The 25725-nt window shown below is 51.4% G+C and overlaps 1 protein-coding gene across 1 annotated transcript in view; it reads right to left on the reverse strand.

The window, feature by feature from the left end:
- CACNA1S (calcium voltage-gated channel subunit alpha1 S) overlaps window positions 1–25725 on the reverse strand; it is a 63149-nt gene that overhangs the window by 17654 nt on the left and 19770 nt on the right. The window contains exons 7-26 of the mRNA XM_029069675.1: window positions 24493–24596; window positions 24140–24285; window positions 22700–22781; window positions 22208–22368; window positions 19009–19234; window positions 16662–16869; window positions 15354–15474; window positions 14914–15028; window positions 11959–12052; window positions 9828–9897; window positions 8963–9095; window positions 8309–8438; window positions 7058–7117; window positions 6691–6797; window positions 5428–5515; window positions 3060–3167; window positions 2509–2561; window positions 1718–1864; window positions 1245–1446; window positions 418–576 (exon numbers count right to left, since the gene is read on the reverse strand). Of these exons, the coding sequence (XP_028925508.1) occupies window positions 418–576; window positions 1245–1446; window positions 1718–1864; window positions 2509–2561; window positions 3060–3167; window positions 5428–5515; window positions 6691–6797; window positions 7058–7117; window positions 8309–8438; window positions 8963–9095; window positions 9828–9897; window positions 11959–12052; window positions 14914–15028; window positions 15354–15474; window positions 16662–16869; window positions 19009–19234; window positions 22208–22368; window positions 22700–22781; window positions 24140–24285; window positions 24493–24596 (2514 nt within the window). The remainder of the gene's footprint in view (window positions 1–417; window positions 577–1244; window positions 1447–1717; window positions 1865–2508; window positions 2562–3059; window positions 3168–5427; window positions 5516–6690; window positions 6798–7057; window positions 7118–8308; window positions 8439–8962; window positions 9096–9827; window positions 9898–11958; window positions 12053–14913; window positions 15029–15353; window positions 15475–16661; window positions 16870–19008; window positions 19235–22207; window positions 22369–22699; window positions 22782–24139; window positions 24286–24492; window positions 24597–25725) is intronic.

Consider the following 25725-nt stretch of genomic DNA (forward strand, 5'->3'; position numbering starts at 1 on the left):
CGGCCTTATCTATTATTATCATAATCATCATCATTAATAGTATTATTATTAATGATAATAACAGTAATACTATTAATAATCAGCGAATTATTTATTTATATTAATATCTGACTCCCCCTTTAGGTTGTAAGTTTGTTGTGGGCAGAAAAGTGGTTGCTAACTCTGTTGTTCTCTCACAAGCTCTTAGTATATTGCTTTGCACACAGTAAGTGCTCAATAAATACCGTTGGTGATGATGCTAAACTGCATATCATTCCTTATCTTTTTTCTGTTTCTTGTTTACTACCAAGCTTGGAACAAACAGTGGAAGTTTAATTTGTTGTCTTTTTTTTTTTTTTGGCTAAGGAACAACCTTCCCTCTGTAGCCTGAAGCCCGAAGAGGAAGCTGGGTGAGGGGAGGGGGCGGCATGGGCCTACCTGCATGCCCAGGCTGATGGTGTTGAGCGTGATGAGGAAAAACATCAAATACTCGAAGTAGGAGGAGGTGACCACGTACCACACCTGGTACTGATACTGGTTCTTGGGAATGTAGCGTCGCAGAGGGCGGGCCTTCAGGGCATACTGCACACACTGGCGCTAAAACACAGCCCACGTCCAGCTTTCAGGGCCCTGCTGGTTCCCTTCCAGTGCCCATTTGCCCTCCCTGGGCTGGGGTCTTGCTCAATTGGGGACCCCAGGGCTCATCTCCCAATTCTGGGGATGCTACATCATTTTACACGGGAAGCGTTGTGGCCTAATGGAAAGAGCACGAGTCTGGGAATCCGAGGATGTGGGCTCTAATCCTGACTCTGCCATATATCTGCTGTGTGAACTTGAGCAACTCACAACTTCTCTGGGTCTCAGTTATCTCATCTGTAAAATGGTGATTCAGACTGTGAGTCCCATGTGGGACAGGGACCGTGTCCAACCTGATTAACTTGTGTCTACCCCAGTGCTTAGGACAGTGCTCGGCACATAGTAAGCACTTAACAAATACCACAGTTATTATTATTACACCCCTTCCTGAAGTCTAACCTGCCCCTTCCTGCCCCAGCTTGCCAGGCAAAGATGGAGGCAGGGGCATGACAGGGACCGTGGCTAGGGGCAGAACGTTGGACTTTCATCCCATGTCCTGTGCAAGGATGCTACAGGGGACATCTCCTCTGGACCAGCGTCCCCCCCCAACCCCACTCTAGGGGGCAGCTACCTTGGCAGCTACCTGCACCTCCCTCCCCCCCCGCCCCCGGCCAGAGCCTCTCCAAAACCTGGTTCTTGTTCAGCTCGCAGTTCTTGTACTCCCGCTCTCCCTGCTCCTGGAAGGTGACTATGACAAAGCCGATGAAGATGTTCATCATGAAGAAGGCGATGAGGATGATGTAGATGATGAAGAAGATGGCGATCTCCACCCGGTAGTTGTAAATGGGGCCCATGTCCTCGGTGTGTGTGTCGATGGCCCGGTACAGCAGCCTGATGGAGCAGGGAGGGAGGGAGGAGGGAAGGGAGAGAGAAAGAGAGAGAGAGAGAGAGAGGATGGGGGTGGGGCCGGGTCCAGCCAACCTATCAAATGGAATAGAGGGAGATGGGCGTGCTGGGATGAAGGAATTAGGAGAAGGTGAGGGGGGTTGTAGGGAGAGTAAGTATTTATGAAGGGGGGCTACCTGGGGTATTCATGAGGGAGCCAGTCTCCAAGACCCCCTCCCTACCCTCGCCAACCCCTAGGGGACATCCAGAAACTTACTCGGGCCAGCCTTCAAACGTGGAGACGGTGAAAAGTGCCATCATGGAGGACAACACGTTGTCAAAATTGAAATCACTGTGCACCCACTGCCGGGGGTGCAGCTCCATCTGCGTGGGGTCTCCATCCTTATACACATAGTAATAGCCCCTAAGGCAGGGCAGGCTGGTTACTCTAGAGGATGTGGCTTCCTTGGGCCCAGTTCCCCCAACTCTGACCATTCCTTGAGGCCATCCCAGAGCATTTACCAGATCCTTCCCATCATACCTTGGCAAGCATTGTTTTGGGATTTGCAGAAGGTCCCCAGTTGACCTCACTTGAATCACAGAACACAGGGGAAAGCTGGTGCCTAGGGGTGGGGCTACTTAAAGAAACTTCCAACCTTTGGTACACTTTCCCTTCCTACCATTCAGGCAGCCCCACTCTGATGGATGCAAGTTCTGATGGGGGCATTGGGAGGAGCTTGTGCTTTTGCTTTTAAGTAAGCAACATGCAAACCATATGCAAACAGCATGTAAGTCAGAATTCCTTTTGCATCACCAGCTCACACAGTAGTCCTGTAGCAATAACGTAGGAAGCACTAATGGGGCATAAAGAATCAGGATTGGAGGGGAGAGCGATTGATTGTAGACTGGTTACAGTCATGTGGCAAGAGAACAGGGCCTTCTGGCCAGGATGGAGGGGACAAGGAAGTTGGAAGGACTAGCAGCTTATGGCTCCCAGAAAAATGGAGGAAACTCCTCCCTCCCCAGGGCGGCCCCTGTCCTCAGGGAGGCCTTCAGGGGCCACAATACCGGCATTCCTCTTCTGTTATCTTGGACAGGTCCGTGCAGCTGTAGAACTTCCCCTAGGGAGGAAAGGACCAGGGGGATGGGTTGCCATGGGGATTGCAGGAGCTGTGGGTCTGGCAAAGCCATCTGATGGTGAAAAGGTGGGCGGGGGCTTCTGGCAGCTCCCTGAGGGGAGCAGAAGGGGGATGTCTGCTCAGCCCAAATCTTGGACCTTGGCCAGTCCCAGTCTGAACTTGGCCAGAGCCATCAAGGCTGCTCCTGGACAGCTCCTCCAGTCCACTATCTTTCTAGCCGGGTAGGTCACGAACTTGGTCTGGGTCCCAGGATGGGTAAGTGGGGAGCAATTGTATTTGAGTCCTGGGATTTCCAAGTTGGGTCCAGGGGTCATTCTGGGCAGGGGGCTCTATAATACATGCTCAGTTAGAGCTCCAGGGGCCCAAGAGGGGCCATCATCACAAAGTTGTCCCGAGGGTGTGACCACCACCTCTGAAAGGAAGGGTCCCTGGAGGGGGCGGCCGAAGGCGGTGGGAGGGGAGCCGGGGGCAAACTCTGACCTTGAACAGCTGGACGCCGATGCAGGCAAACATGAACTGCAGCAGCGTGGTGACGATGACGATGTTCCCGATGGTGCGAATGGCTACGAACACGCACTGCACCACGTGCTATGGGAGGGCAGGAGACCAGAGCCAGGCTTGCACCCGGAACCGCACCAGAGAGCGGAGGGGTCACGCTGCCACATGGTAGACCCCAAGAGAAGTCCCCAAGTGCCATGGTCAGGGAGGTGCCAGGGAAACAAGAGGTCCTCAAGCCCCTGCGGGAGCTGGTCAGATTGGGAGGGGGAGCTCTGATCCACTGCAGGCAGGGGTGGGGGAAGAAGTGTCGCCTAGGAGATAAAGCAAGGGGCTGGCAGTCAGGAGACTGAGAAGCAGCTTGTCTTAGTGGAAAGAGCAGGGGCTTGGGAGTTAAAGGTCGGGGATTCTAATCCCAGCTCTGCCACTTAGCTGTGTGACTTTGGGCAAGTCACTTAACTTCTCTGTGCCTCAGTTACCTCATCTGTAAAATGGGGATTAAGACTGTGAGCCCCACGAGGGACAATCTGACTACCTTGTATCTACCCCAGTGCTTAGAACAGTGCTTGGCACATAGTAAGTGCTTAACAAATACCATAATTATTATTATTATTATTAGGAGACTTGGTGTCTCATCCCAGCTCTGCCACCTTGGACAAGTGATTTTGCTTCTCTGGGCCTCAGTTTCCCATTTGTAAAATGGATTAAATACCTGATCTCTCTCCCTCTGAGTCTGTGAACCTGACTGCTTGATCTGATTTTTTTGCCTCTACTCCAGCACTTGTCACGGTGTTCGGGACATAGTAAGCGCTTAATAAATACCATCATCATCATCATCATCATCATCATCAGATGGGGTTCCAAGGATCAGAGTTATTTGAACTCCCTGTTCCCATTAGAGGTCCCAGCCAACCCCAGGGACCCTCTGCGGTCCGAACCTGGGGGTTCCAAATCTAAGAATCAAGACATGATGGCAGCAAACTCCTGGGACTATCTCAGGAAGCACTAGCCCAGAGCTCCTTTGGAGCTCCATTCCATTTGAGAATGTCCATGAGCACTAGGCCTCTCATGCTATTAATTGGTCACCCAAACTTGAGGTGATCCACTGTCATAGACCCAGGGATTTGTACCAGATCTCCATTGTTTCATGGAAAAGGACTGTTTCCAGGTGGTTGTTTTGGCAGCTTACTTTATGGGACTCAGTTCCTAGTGGGGTGAAAAAAAAACCCAGTGACTGCTGACAAGCACATGAGCTAATACGTTTAGTTAACAGTAGCACAGCGGTGCTGCTTATCTATAGTCTATTTGTTCAAGTGGAGGTCAACTTCAAGATAAAGCTGTTTGTAGAGGCTGCAATATAACTGAATGAGCGGGCATATGGGTTTCCTCTCTCACCTCACTGCTTTTGACTTGGAATGGGTTTTTGTTGCTTGGCAAGGACAGGCAATGTAGGCTGCTCAGACTGAAGGGGAGATGCATATGTGTGTGTGTGTGTGTGTGTGTCAGAGTACAGTACAAACATGACTGTGGCTAAGTCTCACCTTCAGGAAACCAGCTTTTTTTTTAATGGCATTTGTTAAGTGTTTATTGTGTGCCAAATACTGTACTAAGCGCTACTGAAGACACAAGACAATCAGGTTGGATACTGTCCACGTCCCACATGGGGATCACAGCCTTAATCCCCATTTTACCGATGAGATAACTGAGGCACAGAAAAGTTACGTGACTTGCCCAAGGTCACACGGCAGTGAGTGACGGAGCCAGGATTAGAATCCAGATCCCCTCTTACCACCTGGGAAGGATGAGAGGATCTGGAGTCAGAAGAAGCAGAATCAGCTTCTAGAGGGGGGTGGGAGCACTCATGGAACTGATGACCCTGACATTTTCCTGGAGATCCCGTGACAAGGCCAAACAGGACCTCTGGGTCCAACAGGACCTTACTCTCAGAAGAAAGGCTCAGGACTGTCTGTTCCAGGTGGGGACAGTAGGAGCTAACTGCAAAGGGCTTGTGGGTGCTCAGATTCTCCTCAGCTGTCAGGAGGGACCCTCCCTCAGGACAGAGAGACCCTGGCTGGGATCTGGGACTCGGTACAGGACACAGGGAAGACTGGGGGTGAAGCCCTGGGGTGTGAGGGGAAGTTGGGCCCGTTGTCTCTGTTGGGGCCACCTTGTGGGTGGAGTCCACATCTCCGTGAAACATGGATCCCCTGCTACTGGACCCCTTCAAGGACAGCTACCCTCCTGTCTGCCTGCCACGGCGGGCCACCCTTAAGGCTGACAGAGGCATTTCATGAGCCAGACCCCGCTGACACTGCCCCCTGCCCTCTGCTGGTCCCCCTGCCCAGGCTCTCACCTTCAGGCCCTTGGCCCTGTTGATGGCTCGGAGTGGGCGCAGCACTCTCAGAACTCTGAGAATCTTCACCACGGAGATGGCACTCGATCTGGAGCAGGAGGGGAGAGAGAGATGGAGGGAGGAAGGAGTAGAGGGTAAACAGGAATCCCTGAAGGGGAGCGAGCGAGGCGGGACTGTGAGGGAGACAGTGGGTCAGGCAGGGAGGACTTTGGGAGGTCATGGCCCCAACTGGGACTTCCTCCACTTCCCCTGTTATCTGCAGGGAATGTCTATTATTTTTTTAATACTCTCCCAAGTGCTTAGTACATTGCTCTGCACACAATAAGTGCTCAATAAATACAACTGAATGACTGAATGAAAGACTTCTCTGCTGATGATTTCCATTCTACTTGGTAGTTTTGCTCCCTAAAATGCAGCCTCTTCTGGGGAAGGGAGAGAGAAACCAGAGCAGGGGATATTTTGGTGAAACCCTGTACCATTACCCTATCCCTCACCTGGGACCTGGCCCTGGACCAGACTGGACCACCAAGCAACAAAAATGGGGACGGTGATGGTTTGGGGGCAGGGGGAGGGTCGAGAAACCCAGTGGTTTCTGCTATTTTGATTCCCCCTTCCCCTGGAGACTACTTCCAGGGTCACAAGAGTTGGTTGGTCCAGAAGAGTCTCTAATTGAGGACGGTGGCCTGTGGGAGTACAAGGGGAACTCCAGGACAGGAACTTGTCCAGACAGCCAATCAGCTTTGGGGTTCTGCTACCCATTATCAATGGTGAAATATCTCTAGTGACAAACCCTCTCCTCACCTCCCCTTAGATTCAGAAGAGGATGGTCACAGTGGGACAGGGAGAGGAGTCGGTTAAAAAAGGGAGTAATAGTAATTGTATTTATGAAGAGTCTACCATGTGCACTGTACTAAGAAAACCTGAGTGAGCATTAGTTGGGATCTCTGGCCATCCGGGCCCTCATGGATTAAGAATAAAGTGGGATAGAAGACCTGGTGACAGGCACAGAAAAAGAGATGAAACAAGAGGAACACTTAAATAGCAAAAACAACAAAAGTGAGAGTAAGCACAAAAATAAAAATTAAAGCCAAAGGGAAGCTTGTGGAATCACTGAGGGCCAATGATTGAGAATCTACGATTTGTGACCTCAGTGAGTAGACAGTCCATGCTTGGGCCTTCCGACTCAGAAGCTCTTGGTCTCACCCTAGGCCTGATCCTGGAAGTGGGGTTCAGGGGGAAGGCTGGACCCCAGCCCCTGCTTACTCAATGCCCATGGAGATGAGGGAGACAGCCACCACCAGCAAGTCCAGGATGTTGAAGTAATTCCGGCAGAAGGAGCCCTTGTGGAGGAAGGCACCGTACGTGGTCATCTGGGGAGGAGGATCACATCCGCGGGGTTGGAAGGGAAATCATGTGGGTCGAGGCCACCATACACCCTGAGGCCCGGGGTTTCTGAGGTAAGGTGCCATGCCTACCCCACTCTCCAAACCCCTGCCCTTTATAGACAATGGCAAATCCTCTGGGCTCGGCGATCTCTAGCTCCTACAATCCCAATTCCTTTCACTTTTCCTTTCAGTAAGCATGGCAGGGGTACATTGGTTGTGTACACCATAAGCACCGATGCACTCACCTTCAGAACAATCTCCACAGTGAACACGGAGGTGAAGGCGATATCAAAGTAGCCAAGGATCTGGAGGAGAAGTGGGGGTAAAGGGAAAGCCAAGGAGAATGGGGAGAAAAATAAAGTAGAATGAGGAAGAGCAGGAGATGTTAGAGTTGGAGAGACAGACCGAAGGTTTGGGAGCGAAAAGATCCAAGAAGGTGTACTGGTGCCGGGGGTTTCGGAAGCCAGGCTCTGCTCTGGGTACATTTCTGGCTTTTGAGCATGAGGACTGCTGGTTGGGGGAACTGCTTTTAGGGACCCTGACAGAGGGACACTGTGAGGTTCAGTCCATGGAGGGCCTGTCTGTGGGGAGCCTCTCTGTGGAGAGCTTATCTGTGGGGAGCTTTGCCTTGGAAGAGCTTGTCTGTGGGGAGCTCATCTGCAGGGGAGCAGTGTGGCACAGTGGAAAGAGCATGAGCTTTGGAGTCAGAGGTCATGAGTTCAAATCCCAGCTCTGCCACTTGTCATCTGTGTGACTGTGGGGAAGTCACTTAACTTCTCTGTGCCCCAGTTACCTCATCTGTAAAATGGGGATTAAGACTGTGAGCCCCATGTGGGACAACCTGATTCCCCTGTGTCTACCCCAGCGCTTAGAACAGTGCTCTGCACATAGTAAGCGCTTAACAAATACCAACATCATTATTATTATTATTATTATTACCCATACAAAGCTTGTCTGTGGAGAGCCCAAATATAGGGAGCCTGTCTGTGGGGAATCTGTTTGTGGGGATCTTGTCTGTGGGGAGCTGATCTGTGAAGAGCCCTTCCTTGGAGAGCTTGTCTTTGGGGAGCTTGTCTGTGGGGGGCCCACTCATGAGGAGCGTGTCTGTGGGGAGCTCATATGTGGGGAGCCTGAGTGTAGGGAGCCCACCTTTGGGGAGCCTTCCATGGGGAAACTGGCTGTGGGGAGCCACCTATTTATAAGAAGCTTGTCTGTGGGAGCTTCCTGTGGACACCCCGCTCCTGGAGAGCGAACCCACGGGGAGCCCATCCATAGGAAGCCAATCTGTGGGAAGGTCATCCATTGGGAGCCCATCCACAGGGAGTCTGTTCCTGAGGGGCCCACCTATGGGGAGTCCAACTAGGGATCCTGCTCCTGGGGAACCCACTAGTGTGGAGCCCATATGGAGGAAGCCCACCTGTGGGGAGCCCACTTGTGGGAAGCCCGCCTGAGAGGAAGCACCTATGGGGAGCCAGATCCCAAGGGCAAGCAATCACCTGGTTCCTGAAGGATTCGGCCCGGATGGGGTCCTCAGCTGCTAGGGAGATGCTGCTGAGTAGGATGAAGAGCAGGATGAAGTTGGTGAACCAGGTGGCATTGACTATGCGGTGGCAGAGCACACGGATCCTGTGGGCAAGGGTAAGGTGGAAGGGGGCTTGGTGACCATTGCAGGACTGCCCTGATCACAGATCTGCAGGCAGAGAGCTGATCCCATGGGGGCTCCAATGGCTTGTGGATCCAGTACTAACAGGGGAAGACCTTAGCCTGTGGTTCTCTGTCCTTGGTTAATGGGATAATCTTTCTGTGTGCCCCATAGTCTGGTTCCCTCTCTCCTGCTTCTCTCCTCAGAGTGCTGGCATAGGGGAGAGCAGGGGCAGGGAATACTGAGGAGTTGGTGCTTCTGGGAGTTGTAGTTCCAAAGTCTGGAGCTTGGAGACTGGGAATCACAGTGGCTAACAGGCGTCTCTCAGGCTGTGGGAAGTCTGGGGTCTTTCAGGGAGAAGAACAAAATCTGCAGGAAGGCAGATGGGCCCTTCTCATGGGGACTGAGCCCCAAGCACTCTCAGACCCTAGGGCAGCTGCCTCATTGTCCCAGGGCAGCACCACCCCCAGTGCCACCTCCCATCCCTCCCCAGAGAAGGCCAGCCTACTTGTTGGTGGGGCTGAAGATGAAGAAGGAGCTGGCTTCAGGCATTGGCACAGCCTTCTCCTTCAGCTGCAGCTCTGCCAGGGGGCGGGGCCGGGGACTCAGGGGGATCTCGGGCTCATCTTCCTCATCGTCTCCTGGGAAGAAGGTGTGGGGGGTGACAAGAAAGCCGGGGTGGTGGAGGGCATCAAACAGATGTCTGTAGCTCAGGCCTTTCTTAGTATTTGACTCACCTGTTCAAACTGGCCTTTTCTCAGACATAATGAACCCATCCTGCCAAATGCTCAGGTGTCCTGCACCCTCCCTGGGCTGACGGACCCTTGCCTGGCACAGTGGGCAGGAACTTGATGCTCACTCCTGGCCTAGATCGTGACCCTACCCTACCCAGGGGGGACCAGGGGTCTGGTGATTCCTGGGCAAGCCCCCTCACCTTCCTTCCCCTGGATGCTGGGCAGCTCCCTGAGGTGACAGGCATCTCTGTGCTAGGCCCGGCAGTAGCAAGTCCTCCTGATATCTCCCCTCCCCCTACCCCAGGGCACTCTTTTCATGGAGATGGAAGCTTAGAAGAGAAACCCCACCACTCTCTGAAGTTTGAAATTCACCTCAGAGGAGGCCGAGCCCTGCTCTCTGAGTGGGCAGGAGTGGACTTTTCCTTCTTCCCCCATCATTATGTTCCTAGTGTGAGCTCCACTCTCTCAAGGAGAATGGCTTTGCAAATAACCACTGGCTCACTAGCCCAGAAGAGTGAAGTGGAAAGCCAACTGTCAAAACTGGGACTGTTCTGGTGGTGTATGACTCTGGCCTTGTTCCTGTGTTCCCCTTCCCGTGTTCCCAGTCCTCTTCTTCTTCCCTCAGCCTCAGTGCCTCACCTGGAAAGTCGGCTGACGGATAGGGATCCTTTATCTCATTGACATTGGATTCAAACTCGTCCACTTTGAGCTACAGACAGAAAGGAAGGAAACCGGCATAATGAGGTCTCCAGGGAGGGGGCAAGCCACTATTCTAAGAAATGATTAGCCCCCTCCCCCTCAAGAGAGCTCAGACCAAGAGCAGACATAACATTAATCTTTTCAACCCTTCCCCACATTACCCAAGCTCCCTCCATTCCTTCTCCCCATTCCATTCTGTTTCCTCCTCCTTCCCCCTAGTAGTCTACTAAGTGAGCTTGGGCCAGTGGCTAGGCTCCCCCTCCCAAACCTTTCCCTTCCCTCCTCCCTCTGCCCCGAGGCTAGTGGAAAGAGCCTGGAACTAGAAGCCAGGAGGACTGGGTTCTTGTTCAGCTTTTCAACAGGCCTGTTGTGTGAACTTGGACAAGCTATTCAGCTTTCTCTGGGTCTCAGTTTTTCCACTGAGGGAAATGGGGATAAGATGCTTTACTCTTCCTATTAGATTGCGAGCCCTGGGTGGGCGGGATCTCTGTCTGATCTAATTAAAGACTAGCCCAGTGCTTTGGCACCTAGTGAGGGTAAATACCACAATACTATAAATAGCCCCAATATCAAGGCCCTGCTAAAAATTCCCTTTTCTCCAGAAAGCCCTCTTTGATTACCAGCACCCCAAGTGGCATCTATGTTTACATCCCCCCTTGGAATCTCTGTACCCAGTAATGTATAGATTGGTGGTGAATTCTAATTTATGCATGCTACTTACATCTTTCTATATTTCTGCTATTGTTGACTCTTATCTTTGTTCTCTTTCCTGCCTCCCTCCCTCACTGTATTGTAAATTTCTGTTGCACTCTCCCAAGTGCTTAGTGCAGTGGTCTGCACCTGGTTGATTAATTGATTGATTGACTGGAAGAATCCCCTTGTGGGCAGAGAAAGTACCAATTACACTGTATTGTACTCTCCCAAGTATTTAGTACAGTGCTCCATGCACAGTAAGAGCTCAATAAATACCACTGATCGATTGATTGCAGGCACAAGTGCAGGGATGAAAGGATGTTTTGAGCATCCAGAGATTATTATTTTTATTAGTATTATTATGATAATTGCTAAGTGTATAACATGTGTCAAGCACTCTTCTAAGCAAGGGGGAGGATACAAGATCATCAGGTCAGACACAGTCCCTACACCACATGGGGCTTACAGTCTAAGTAAGAGGGAGAAGAGATAGTGAATCCCCATTTTGCAGATGAAGGAACTGAGGCACAGAGAAATTAAGTGACTCTAGACCATAACTGTTTTTTTATGGTATTTGTCAAATGCTTACTATGTGCCAGGCACTTTTCTAAGCGCTGAGGTACATACAACTAATCAGTCCCTGTCCCCCATGGGGTTCACAGTCTTAATCCTCATTTTACAGATGAGGTCCAGAGAAGTGAAGTGACTTGCCCAAGGTTACACAGCAGACATGTGACAGAGCCAGAATTAGAACCCAGGTCCTTCAGACTTCCAGGCCTGGGCTGTATCCACTAGGCCATGCTGTTTCCCTAATATTCGGATAGCCATGAGATCCTGAGCCCAAATCTCAGGGAAGTTTTTAGTTCCCATGGTATTTTTTGTAGATTAGGCAGCCCTCCCTTTAAAATCAATCAATGATAGGTATTTATTGAGCACTCACTATGTGCAGATCATTGTATGAAACACTTGGTAGGGTACAGAACAACAGAGTTAGAAGACATATCCCCTGCACACAACAAGCAGGGGAAACTGTCTTCTGCAGTAAGCCTGTGAGAGTTAGGGGGTGTGGAAGGTAGTCTGTGGGACTGACTGTGTTTGAGCTGAGAACTTGCTATCTACTCCAATGCTGAGTACACAGTGAGCACTTAATAAATATCACAATTATTACTCTTATGGCAGTTGCAGAATTCCACTCCCTCCCCCCCGACCAAGCTTTGAGGTTCTGAATCAATTTAATCAATGGTATTTATTGAACACTACTGAGCACTTTCTGTGTGCAGAGCACTGTACTAAGTACTTGGGAGAATACCACAGGATTGGTAAACACAATCCCTGCCCACAAGGAGCTTACGGTCTAGAGGAAATAGAGGGCTCTCACCTTGGCCGTAGTGGGAATCCCTTCTCCCTTGGCCTTCATCTCCAGCTTTTTGGCCAGCATCAGCCTCTCCTCTTCTGACTTGTCTGGGAGACCCCTGGTGGGAAAAATCCAGGAGAGCTGGGAAGAAGTGGCCAATGTGCCATCCAGACTCTCTGAGTTCACATTTCCCCTCTGACACTCCTCCCAAGGGAGACCATTACTGGGGTCAGCCCATCTGGGAGTCCTTTGACTTTGGCTTTTCTAGTCTGAGGACGGCTGATGGAGCTAGAGCCTTCACAGGCTGGGGGCTGAGCGTTCCTTAGGGGAGGGTCCTTACTGGTCAAGTGTTGCTATCAGACCCAAAGCCCAACACAAGCCTCGGGCTGAAGGCTGCTGCCCCCGGGGGGCTTACTCCTCAAAACTCTCCATCTCTCTCCACATCTCCCAGAACTCCCTGACCACTGGCATTATTCATTCATTCATTCAATCATATTTACTGAGTACTTACTGTTTGTTGAGCACTGTACTAATCGCTTGGAAAGTACAATTCAGCAATAAAGAATGACAATCCCACACCGGGCTTATAGTCTTGGCACTTCATCTTCTCTCTTCCCTGCCTACTCATCCTCATTCCTCCTCAACTACAGCAGCTCACCCATTTCGTTCCTCTCAAGACAATCTACTCACTGGGCCTCACTCTTGTTGCCCTTGCTGCAGACCTCTTGCACACACCCTTCCAACTTCCTTGAACTCCCTTTCCCTTCCCACCTATAAACCACTGCTCCTCCCTTCTTCAAAGCCTTTCTGAAATCACATTTCCTTCAGGAGACCTTCCCTGATTCACCTTTTATCTCCCTATCCTACATATATTATTATTATGGTACTTGTTAAGTGCTTACTATGTGTCAAGTGCTGTATTAAGTGCTGGGGTAGATTTGGAATAGTCAGGTTGAACACAGTCCCTCTCCCACATGGGGCTCACATCCCCTGCAACTGCCACTTTCCCACTTACCTGTCATCTAAGCAGTTGGGGTCTCCACTCCACCAACCATTCCCTCTCGGCCTGTAGCACCCAGAGCTTAGAACAGCGCTTGGCACATAGTAAGCTCTTAACAAATACCATCATCGTTATAATCAAGCACATAACTTTCTACTCTGCTGCTTTCTCTAATCTGTAATATGTTTTAGCATCTATCTCCCAGACTTCTCTATCACCGTGGATGGCACGACCATCCTTCCCGTCTCTCAGGCCCGCAATCTCGGTGTCATCCTTGACTCGTCTCTCTCGTTCACCCCACACATCCTATCCGTTACCGAGACCTGCCGGTTTCACCTCTACAATATCGCCAAGATCCGCCCTTTCCTCTCCACCCAAACGGCTACCTTACTGCTACAGGCTCTCGTTATATCCCGGCTAGACTACTGTGTCAGCCTTCTCTCCGACCTCCCTTCCTCCTCTCTCGCCCCGCTCCGGTCTATTCTTCACTCCGCTGCCCGGCTCATCTTCCTGCAGAAACGATCTGGGCATGTCACTCCCCTTCTTAAACAACTCCAGTGGTTGCCTATCGACCTCCGCTCCAAACAAAAACTCCTCACTCTAGGCTTCGAGGCTCTCCATCACCTTGCCCCTTCCTACCTCTCCTCCCTTCTCTCTTTCTACCACCCACCCCGCAAGCTCCGTTCCTCCGCCGCCCACCTCCTCGCCGTCCCTCGGTCTCGCCTATCCCGCCGTCGACCCCTGGGTCACGTCCTCCCGCGGTCCTGGAACGCCCTCCCTCCTCATCTCCGCCAAACTGATTCTCTTCCCCTCTTCAAAACCCTACTTAAAACTCACCTCCTCCAAGAGGCGTTCCCAGACTGAGCTCTTCTTCTCCCTCTACTCCCTCTGCCATCCCCCCTTTACCTCTCTGCAGCTTAACCCTCTTTTTCCCCTTTTCCCTCTGCTCCTCCACCTCTCCCTTCCCATCCCCACAGCACTGTACTCGTCCGCTCAACTGTATATATTTTTCATTACCCTATTTATTTTGTTAATGAATTGTACATCGCTTTGATTCTATTTAGTTGCCATTGTTTTTACGAGATGTTCTTCCCCTTGACTCTATTTATTGCCATTGTTCTTGTCTGTCCGTCTCCCCCGATTAGACCGTAAGCCCGTCAAACGGCAGGGACCGTCTCTATCTGTTGCCGACTTGTTCATCCCAAGCGCTTAGTACAGTGCTCTGCACATAGTAAGCGCTCAATAAATACTATTGAATGAATGAATGAATGAATCTCTCCTGCTAGCCTCTAAACTCCTTGGGGACTGAGATTATGCCTACCAACTATTGAACTCTCCCAAGTGCTTAGTACAGTGCTCTGCACATAGTAGGTGCTCACAAATGTTATTGATTGATTGATTGACCTACTGACAGCTGTGTCCAGTTCTTATGCCCTCATCCCTGGTTCCCCATACCCTGGCCCCCCTTTTTTGTGTTGTGGATCTAATTGGTTTGAGGGGGCAGCAAGGGGTGGCGAGGGAGGGGTTGCTTGTGCTCTCCCCCTGCCATACACACTCCCAGACTCCCCATCATGCCCCTTCCATGCACCCTGCCTGCCCTTCTGCTTTCTCAGGAGCAGCAGTGGCAGGTGGCAGAGGAAGGTGGGGAGGAGGACAGCACAGGGAGAGGATGGCAGGGAGCCAGAGCAGCAGGGACCCTGGGCTCAGCAGGGACCCTGGACTCAGCAAGGACCACCTCACACTTGCCCCTTCTTAGCAGTTGGGTGGACACAACCTAACTGCCCCTTCTGAGATGTGCGCTTGCGCCGAGTTCTAATCCAGCCCCGCCTCGGACCTTGCCCCACCTATGTCCTGAGCCACCTCTACCCCTTTCCACCTCTGCCCCTGCCCTACCTTTGCCCATGCCCTCACACCACATCCCCTGCCCCATCCCCACCCCTGCCCCTTCCCCTACTCCGCCCTCCATCTCACCCCCTGACCTGGACATCTTCCTTCGTTTCCTCTCTTCGGCCTTGGCCTTCTGGGCGGAGGTCAGACTCTCAGCCTCGGCTAGGTTATCCACCGCAATGGCCAGGAAGACATTGAGCAGGATATCTGGGAGAGGTTGTGGCTAAGGAGTCAGTCTGCAAGGGGTCTCAAGAGGCCACCCCTCCCCTGGGGATGCCTAGAGAATGCAAGCTCTAATCTCTCCATGCCCCTGGGTTCTGGTCTGGGTGGCCCAGAATGGGAGACTGCCACTCTCCCTCCCAGCTCCCTCCCAACTCCTTCCCGGCTCCCTCCCAGCTCTCTCCAGCTTCTCTCAGATCCTCCAGCACCCTCCCTGCTCCCCTGAGGTTGCAAGAAAGGCCAGAGGTCTGTTGAACCTGCACCCTGCCCTAGAAGCCTGTCCAGCCTGCTCCCTGGCCATCCAGAAGGATACAGTTGCCACAGACAAAGAGGATGATGAAGTAGATGCAGACAAGCACACCCGGATAGGAGGGGCCCCCATAGGCCAGAATCCCATTGTTCATCACCGAGTTCCAGTCTTCCCCTGTGAGGATCTGGTGGATGGGTGGGCAGGACAGATAGGCGGATGGATGGATGGACATAAGGATGGCAGAGGAGGCAAGTGGGTGGGCGGACAGATGGATGGGCAGTGGAGGAGAATGAGGAACAAAGAGGGACAGGGTCACAGTAACACGGTCACCCAGCAGGCCAATGGCCAGGCTGGGGTTAGAACCTGGCTCTTTCATTCAATAGTATTTACTGAGTGCTTACTATGTGCACAGCACTGTACTAAGTGCTTGGAATGTACAATTTGGCAACAGAAGAGACAATCCCTGCCCAGTAACGGGCTCACAGTCTAAACGACTGTGAGAGTCAGGCTCTTCTGATTCTCAGCCCAGTAGCTTTCTTCTCAGCCACCCTCCCTCCCAGCAAAGGCTTTATTATCTCTTGGGCAGACATCGCCATGCTTGGACTTGGTATAACAGGCCTAGGCCACATGCGGTGAGTGGTAGGCAAGTCTGTCCTGATGGGTGCCAGCCCTCTTCAGGATAGCTATTGGTTGGTGGGGCTGTGGCATGGGTGGCAGGAAACTCAAATAATCCTAGCAGCCCTTGCTAGTCCCAGAAGCTCCAGCTAGCCCCTATAAACTGAGAATCAACTCAAAAAAGGCGACTTCCATAAGACCACTGCACCTCTGCATCCAGAGGGATTCATGAACTTAGGGGTGTTCACTGGATGGGGGTTGGATGGGAAGAGGTGGGGACTCGAGCCATCTAAAAAGGAAAATCTGCCCTGCCATGGGCATCTCCCGTTTGTGCTTGAGACTGGTATTAGAGTGGGTTCCACCTAGCGAACCAGAGAGGAACACAGAGGGAACCTAGCCTGGAATTACTGGGCATCCCCATTTATGGCATTGGGAGTAACCAGCTGGAATGCCACAAGAAGGAACGTGTATCAAGGGCTGCCCATTCCTGCTCACTGGCGGTGGGGGGAGGGGGGTGTCTTTTCAGGTAGCCCACGAGTGAAGGGAGGGGTCTAGAGGAGGTGGGCCCACCCCAGCTATCACAGAGGGAAACTGGGGCAGAGAGTGGGGAGAAGCAAAGGTGACCTGAAATTGTCAAACAAGCTAGAGGCAAGCCTGGCAAGGGACCAAAGTGCTAGAGCTCTCAGCCCTGAGTCCAGTTGGAGTAGACAGCCTCCTTCTCTGCCCACTCACTTCCCTCCTCAGTCCCGGCCATACCTGGAAGACGCTGATGAGGGCCTGGGGGAAGTTGTCAAACCTACTTCGTCGAACTTCTGTGTCCTCAAAGTCGAACTTGCCTCCAAAGAGCTGCATGCCCAGCAGGGAGAAAATGATGATGAAGAGGAAGAGGAGGAGGAGCAGGGAGGCGATGGAGCGGATCGAGTTCAGAAGAGAGGCCACCAGATTGCTCAGAGATGTCCAGTGCCTGGGGGAGAGGAAGCCCGAAATTCTGGGATGATAGATCGTGGTTATCTGCTTTGTGGTGCTGGGGGCTAATAGGGAGAAAGATTGGGGAGCCGGGACTCCTGGGTTCTCAGTCAGATTGGCCCTCTGTGTGACTTCTGCTCAACCAGCTCCTTGGACACCCCAGGGGGAAGCCTCCCTCAAAAGAGGAGTGGGGGCTTCTCCACTGCCCAGCCCAAGCCCAAGCTGAGGACTGTGTGCCAGACCACTGAATCTGGGAACTCCCACCCTGCATCGTGGTCCCACAGGCAGCCCAAAGCAAATGTCGTTGATGGTTGGTGGTTCCTTGTAGGTCAAAGGGGCCAGTTCCCTGAACTTGATTGGTTGGGTCCCATTTGGGCTCCCCAGGGCTCCTCGTCCAGGGTCCTGTGGCCGGAGGGCTCCCTGGCCAGTCTCCCCGGGGACCCTGTACATGATGGACAATGCTGCTGGTGTTGGAGGAAGCAGCATGGTCTAGTGGAAAGATTAAGGTGTGGGAGTCATAAGGACCTGGGTTCTAATCCTGCACTTTGATAATTACTTTCTATGTCACCTCTGGCAAGTCACTTAACTTCTCTGTGTCTTAGCTTCCTCAACAGTAAAATAGGGATACCCGTTTTCCCTCCTATTTAGACTGTGAAGCCCATGTGGGCCACAGACTGTATCCAATGTAATTAACTTCTATCTACCCCAACACTTAGAACACTGTTTGAAACATATTAAGCACTTAACAAATACTATAAAGAAACGGTGGAAGGGCATCTCCTGCCCTGAGAGTCCTGGGCAGGTGGCTGACTCAAGAACCTCTCTCGGGGTGTAACCAGAGACCCCAAGCCAAACAGCAACTGGAACCTTGCTGGAGGGGCCTGCCCACCTACCACCCAACAATTAGGCTCAGAGAAGGGTTGGGGATGGACCCGCGGACCCACTGAAGCTGTACAATGGGTGTGGGTCTCAGGATCGGTTCTGACGCAGCCCTCACAGGCTTAGACAGAACAGGACCTTCCGTGAGATGTCGGGCCAGCTGGTCAGTGCTCAGTTCCCAATCTGATGTGACAGGCTGGAAGGAACAACTTCCTGATGCCGCTGGTTTCCTGACTGCAGGGCAGTGGTTAGCACACTCCCCTCCACTCTGGTGCCCCTACTCAGTGGCTGCACCTGCCGGGAGAGTTTGGGTCTGGAAGGCAGGCTTCTAATATCTGCAAATGCACAGAGAGGGGAATGAAACCTTGTGCAGCTCTTTTCTGGGAAGTAAATGTTCAGTGGTTTCAGATAAGTGCTCTCCCCCAGTGTTTGGGAACAGTAAGCCAAGGAAGAAAGGCAGTCAGGACTCTTAATCTCTCTCCCTCTTGCTCCCTCACTCTGTCTGCCTCTCTCCATCCCCTTCTCCCTCTCTCTGTCTCTCCCTCCCACCTCCCTCAACTCCCTGCTGGTAAAGAGGGGGCAGAGGGCACCTAGTGGACTGTGAAGTTTGAGGGGGTAATCTCCACCTAAAAGAGAATGAGGTTAAGTGAAAACTAACTAAATCAGAAGATTTCAGAATGCCAGTGCCAGGCAGATTTATGCAAATGAGCATGCCAATACACCACAGAAAGAGTTGCTTCTCTGGGGCCCGCCCCCAGCTCCCCTCCCCATCTGCCTGCTCCCCTCCTCCCCAACTTTTTATGATATTTATTAAGCTCTTACTATGTTCCAGCATTGGGGTAGGTACAAGATATTCAGGGTGGACACAGTCTATGTCCTACATGGGGCTTACAGCTTTGGAGGAGAGGGAGGAAAGCCCCTAGAGGCCCTGCAACAGCCTGACCCTGCTCCCTTCATTCATCAACCCCAGCCCAGCCTCACAGCACTTATGTCCATATCTGTAATACTTTTCTTTATATTAATGTCTGTCTCCCCCTCTAGACTGTAAGCTCGTTGTGAACAGGGAATGTGTCTGATATATTGTTCTATTGTATTCTCTCAAGTGCTTAGTACAGTGCTCTACACACAGTAATCGCTCAATAAATAAGATTGACTAATCCCTATTATACAGATAAGGTAAATGAGGCACAGAGAAGTCAAGTGACTTGCCCACTAGGCCCCATTGCCCTGCTCTGGTACTGCCCCTGGCCCCGCTTACCTGGTGACCTTAAAGATCCTCAGCAGGCGAATGCAGCGCAGGACAGAGATGCCGAGGGGAGACATAGCGCCCATCTGGACCAGAGCAGTCTCCAGCAGGCCACTGCACACCACGAAGCAGTCGAAGCGATTGAAGAGTGACATGAAGTACTGGCGGAGGCCCAGCCCGTACATCTTGAGCAGCATCTCCACAGTGAACAGGGCCAGCAGCACTGTGTTGGCCAGGTCTGGACCGCAGGGGTGGAGAAGTAATAGAGGAGTTGGAGAGAGATGTTTGGGCTGGATTTTTATTCTCTCGCGCTGGAGCAAAGTGAGTGAAGTTGGAAAAGAATGCTAATTTCCAGGGTGGAGCTTAGATTTTTGGAATGCTGACAGATCAGGGCAAGTGGCCGGGAAGAGTCAGTCCCTAGTCCACTGACCCCAGGTGGACCATGGGCTTGTGGTGGGGAGAAGGTGCCGGTGAGGAGGGGTGTGGGGGCGGTGGAGGTGACAGCATTCTTCCTCAGGTGAGACCCAGCAGAGGAAAGGCCAAGGGGCAAAGAGGGTCCTCTAGACTGTAAGCTTGCTGTGGGTAGAGGTCTACCAACTCTGTTGTATTGTGCCCTTCCAGCGCTTAGAACAGTGCTCTGTGAAAAATACTCAATAATACCACTGATTGATTGATTGATTGATTGTCTGAGGGAGAGAGCAGCATGGAGGGTGGAGGGATTGGGAAAAGTAGCAGAGAGTGGAGGTTGAGAACCAATTCATTCAGTTGTATTTATTGAGTGCCTACTGTGTGCAAAGCACTGTACTAAGTGCTTGGGAGAGTACAATATAACAATAAACAGACATATTCCCTGCCCACAACAAGCTCATCAGTGAGCAGAGCTACTATAAGCCCTAGGGGCAGACACACGCACACACACACACACACAATCATGGGGAAGTGAATTGTACATTCCAAGTGCTTAGTACAGTGCTCTGCACATAGTAAATGCTCAATAAATACTATTGAATGAATGAATGAATAAAACCTATCCTTTCTTTCCCTGCTAAGCAGGCATGGAATAAAAAGTTACCTCCAAGTCCCCCCTCTTTCCTTGGCCTAGAGTCTAGCTCTGCCCTGTGACCTTTGATAGGCCCTGGGATCCCTGAGGGTGGATTCTCAGATGAGGGAAGCCCTTGCCCCCAGAGCTCTAAGAATGAAGATGGCAGAAAAGATTTAGGCAATGGAGAAGACAGCAAGCCTGAGGGTGAACTAGCAGTGAGGTACAGTTGTTAAAAAGTGATGCATAAATAAGAAAACAGCACAAAGGAGCTGCAGCATGGCCTAGTGGAAAGAGCAGAGGCCTGGGCGTCAGAGGATGTGGGTTCTAATCCTGGGTCTGTGATGTATCTGTTGTGTGACCTTGGGCAAGTCACTTCACTTCTCTGTGCTTCAATTACCTCATCTGTAAAATGGGGATTAAATCCTCCTCCCTTCTTCTTGGACTGTGAGCCCCATGTGGGACAGGGACTGTGTCTGACCTGATGAACTTGTATCTGCCCCAGGGCTTAGAACAGTGCTTGACACATAGTAAGCACTTAACAAGCATCATAATTATAATTATTATTATAGGAACTAGGAGTTTACCCTTCCATCTGACATCGCCCCCTTTCCCCACCCTTCCTATCATGATCTTCCCTTCACACTGGTTGACATTAGAGTCCTGGCTTAGCTCTGGACTCTACATCGTAAGAGGAACAGAATCCACTTGAAGAGGAATCAGAGGTGGACAAGAAACATGCCATGTTGGGAAAGATGAGAAGCAGCATGGGCCAGTGGAAAGAGCTCGGTCCTGAGAGTCCGAGGACCCGTTCCTTCGTCTTGGCTTTGCCATTTGCCTGCTGTGTGGACTTGGGCAAGTCACTTAATTTTCTAGGCCTTAGTTTCCTCATCTGTAAAATGAGGATTTAATACCTGTTCTCCCTCCCCATCAGACTGTGAGCCCCAAATGGGACAGGGTCTGTGTCTGACCTGATTATGTAGCTTAGTACAGTGCTTGACACATAGTAAGTGCTTAACAAATATTATTATTGTTATCATTTTATTAGTATCATTATTATAGGCACTACACAAATGCCACAGTTATAAATCATTAGATGCCCCACAACCCCTGAATGGATGAAAACAACATGAAAGATGTGGTTTTACATTGCTGGGACTAAGTCCCTGGTAGGTAGAACCAGCCCCTGAAACTGAAGCATTGACTGAAAACACAGCCAAAACCCCTGTGGGCGCTCCCTCCCCCTGCCAACCCCCAATATCCCTCCTAGCTGCCCCCTGAAATTGAGCTGTGGGAGGTGGGCCGCGACAGACTCAGAATGGGCTACTATCTCCACACCGATAAAAGCGGTGCAAACTGCCGCAGTTAAAAAGCCCCTTTCCAGGAAAGCTGCCTCATAGTTACTGGTAAACCCAACAAGCCACCTCCCTCAGTTCCTTAGTTCACCCCTGGGAAAGTTTTCCTGGAGAGGGAAGCCCCTGGAAAGCTGGGAAGCTCCAGCAGTGGGGCAGGGATTGCCCGTTGAAAAGCAGAGAAGTTGGGATGATTTTACCCTTGCATAGTGGTTAGAGCCTGGACCTGGGAGTCAGAGATACTAGATTTTAATGTTGGCTCTGCCACTTGTCTGCTGGGTGACCTTGAGCAAATAACTTCATTTCTCTTTGCCTCAGTTTCCTCATTTGTAAAATGGGGATTCAATTGCAGTTCCCCTTCCTATTTAGACCATGAGCCCTATGTGGGACAGGGACTGTGTCTGACCCAATTGACTTGTATCTACCCCGGTGCTTAGAAAGGTGCTTGACGCATAGTGAGTGCTTAAAAAATACTGTAATCATCAGAACAGAAGCAGTGTGGCCTAGTGGTTAGAGTATGGGCTTGGGAGACTGAAGGACCTGAGTTCTAATCCCAGATCTACCACTTGACTGCTGTGTGGCTTTGGACAAGTCACTTGAATTCTCTGTGCCTCGGTTACTTCGTCTGTAAAATGGGGATTAAGATTGTGAGCCCCAAGTGGGACATAGACTATGTCCAACCTGATTAGCTTGTATCTATCCCAGTGTTTAGTACACACAGTAAGCACTTAACAAATACCAAACATACAAACCAAAAAACAGAAGGTTGGGGAATGGTGGGGGTGGGGAAGGGGGTGACTGTCCTCCATTCCCATCTCACCTTGCACACGGGTCAGCCAGGCTGGCTGGAGGTGGTGCTCTGAGGCGATGGATAGGGTGTTGAGGGCCACCACCAGGATGACCAGCCAATAGAACACCTTGGACTTGACCACCTCATGGCATTTCCGGTGGAAGATTCGATTCCACCGTCTCCAGTGCCGGCTACAGGAAGCAGTAAGCGAGAGGCTCAGCAAATGGGGGAAGCTGGGTGTCAGCCAAAGGCCGCGGCTGTGCCAGCTAGGCTCTAGGTTGGTTGTGGGTGGGGCTTTGGGCGTGTCTAGGATGCGGAGGGATGTGCTCCCAGGGTGGGTTGACACCCAAAGTGAAGAACGAAACTAGGCGTCCAGGGAGGTTCTGGGAGGAACCCTTTTGGTGAAGCTGGGGTGGTAGGGATGGTGGGGCGGCGGCAGCGCCTGGCCGGTGCCACCCTCTAGTACCTATAAGCTCCCATGGCTGGGGCAGTGGGGACAGGAGAGGTGGGCGGGATACTCACAAAAACAGAAGGAATCTGTTCAAGCCCTCGATTTCATACAGACTTTCGGTGTCTGAGGCCCCTTCATCCAATGACAGTTTCCCTGAAAACAGGAGAGAAATCCTCAATGAACTAGGGTCAGATGGATGAGCTGGTCCAGGCTAGTTTCAGGGTAGTGCCTTCTGTGACTGTTTGCTAGAAATCCAAGCACACCCCAAGAGGGCCTCCTGGAGCACCCCAAAAGGCAACTTGAGAAGGAGGTGGGAGTAACCAACTTGAGCACCCCGAAAGGCAACTTGAGAAGGAGGTGGGAGTCTAAGTACCAGAACTAGGTTTAGGGGTACACCAGGTGAGTGGGTGCTGCCACTTGTAAGGGGCTTCCAAAAGAAAGATGGACCAGTTCAGGTCCCCAGAGGTACAGTTGCCTGCTCTCTGATCCTGGGCAAGACCCTTAACTTCTCTGTGCTTCAGTTTCTTCAACTTTAAAATGGGCATTCAATACCTGCTTTTCCTAGAGAAGCAGCGTGGCTAGAGAAGCAGCGTGGCTCACTGGAAAGAGCACGGGCTTTGGAGTGAGAGGTCATGGGTTCGAACCCCGGCTCTGCCACTTGCCAGCTGTGTGACTTTGGGCAAGTCACTTAACTTCTCGGTGCCTCAGTTCCCTCATCTGTAAAATGGGGATTAAGACTGTGAGCCCCACGTGGGACAACCTGATTCCCTTGTGTCTACCCCAGCGCTTAGAACAGTGCTCGGCACATAGTAAGCGCTTAACAAATACCAACATTATTATTATTCTCTCTCAGGCTGTGATCGCCAAATGGGTCAGGGACTGCATCCCATCTGATTGTAGTCTAGCCACCCTACTACTTAAGCTTGGCTCATACTAAGCTTGGCTCATAGTAAGCATTTCATTTTGTGTATGTGCTGAGGATCTGAGGAATGGGGAAACTGAAAAGCTCTCTGGCCAAGGCCTTGTCCTGCTCAATCACACAGCCTTGTCTCTCTTTCCCAGAAATTCCCCAGTGCCTTTAACTCTTCTAACTCTCACTTGTCTACAGTCAGTCACCCTCTAGCTTCTGGCTTCCAGCCCCTGCTCTCAACATAAACAGCTTTCCCTGGGTTCCAATCCCCTTGGGCAAGTCACTTCTATGAGCCTCAGTTTTCACCTTTCTTAAATGAGGATTCAATACCTCCTCCTTAATTGTGAGCCCCATGTGGGACACTCAGCATGGCAAATAGTAAGCAGTGACCACAATTTAACATCATTACTATTATTCCTGGAATTATCACTCTTGTAATTGGAAAGAATGAAAACCCTGCCCCTGTGGTGTGGAGGCAAGGGGTGGGAAACATGGGAGTAGAGGGCCAGGTGATCACAGGACTTGAGGGGTCATGCGAGAATCCAACACCAGATGTGGAGGGGTAGGAGCAGGAGACGGAAAATGGCTAAGGAGTCGGTACCTTCTCTCACATGGCCGTCATCCGTGACCTCAGCCTGGGTGATCCAGTTCATGTAGCCCTTCAGATCCTCCTCCAGTTGCTGCTTCTCTCTCAGTTTCTGGAACGCCCCCCGGGACTTGGCCTTCTCCCTTTCCTTGGTAAACTCGCTGCAGTAGACCCATGATGGTAGAGGCCAAGGGACAGGTCAAGGGCTGAGCTTGCTGTGCGGCCCACAACACAGTTCAGTTCACCCTCCCCAGGCAGGCCAAAGGGGCTGGAAAGAATCTGGACACTCAGGTTTCCCCACCCCTGGTTGGGCTGGTGAGTGAGGAAGAGGGCTTGCATGGGGCAGGCAGGCGGGGGCCCAAACATACCCGCTTAGCACTCCCAGCACCAGGTTGAGGATGAAGAAGGAGCCCAGCAGAATGAGGCTGACAAAATAGATCCAGGGCCACTCGTTCCCAATGGCGTCGTTGACCTGAGGTGGGACAGTCGTGAGCCCTCATCCCCATCCCCTGCTCCTCAGTCAGCAAGAGGTGGGGGGGGCAGGGGGTGCTGGAGCTGGTCTTTTGGGGATCCTAGCTGTGCCAGACTGCACTTTGTGTAAGATCTGTCCACAGGATGGGTTCCAGGCCCTCCAAAGAATTGCCCCAAAGCCATTTATGACCAGGAAACCCTGCAACTTCTGGGTTTGGGGTTTGCTCCATCCACATGATAAATTCTCATCACCCTGCAAAGCACGGGGCTGGGAGTCAGAACACCTGGGTTCTAGTCCTGGCTCTCCCTCTGGCCTGTTGTGTGACTTTGGAAAGATAGCTTAACCTCTCTGTGCCTCGGTTTTCTCATCTGTAAAATGGGAATAAGATTTCTGCTCTCTTTTTCTCTTGGATTGTGAACCCCATGAGGGACAGAGACTGTGCCGGAGTTCATGATCCTGTTATCTATCCCAGTGCTTGGCACCTAATAAACAATCAGTCAATCCTATTCATTTAGTGCTTACTGTGTGCAGATCACTGTACTCTTGCTTGGGAGAAAAAAAGGGAGCTAGTAGGCATGATCCCTGTCCTCAAGGAGCCTACAGTCTAGCAGTGGGTGGAAGACTCTAAAATAAATTACAGAAAGGAGGAAGGAGGAAACAGGGATATGACTAAGAGATCGTGGCTCTGTGAGAGAACATGTAAGACATAAACAGAAGTACCAAGGGAGGTTGTGAGGACTCTCCCAAGTGCTTTGTTCAGTGCTTTGCACACAGTAAGCATTCAATAAATATGATTAAATGAATGAAAGGACTCAAAAGCATAGGTGATTTGAAAGTGTTGATGGGGCAGCTGGTGGGGGATAGAGGGCTGGGAGATGAGAGATTAATCAGGGAAGGCCCCCTGGAGGAAATGGAATTTCAGAAGAACTTTGAAGAGGGGGAGAGAATTGTCTTCCTGATGGGAAGGGGGAGGGAGCTCCAGGCAAAAGGGAGGGAATAAATGAGCTAGGGCTGAGAATGAAGCATAGGTTAGCTGGAGAGGAATGGAGAGGATGGGTTGAGTTGCAGAGGGAGAAGAGGGTGGACAAGTAGCAGAAAGAGCGAGCCAGCTGATTGAGTGCCTCAGTGA

This window comes from Ornithorhynchus anatinus, chromosome 7 (assembly GCF_004115215.2).
Source record: "Ornithorhynchus anatinus isolate Pmale09 chromosome 7, mOrnAna1.pri.v4, whole genome shotgun sequence".
Taxonomy (NCBI): Eukaryota; Metazoa; Chordata; class Mammalia; order Monotremata; family Ornithorhynchidae; genus Ornithorhynchus; species Ornithorhynchus anatinus.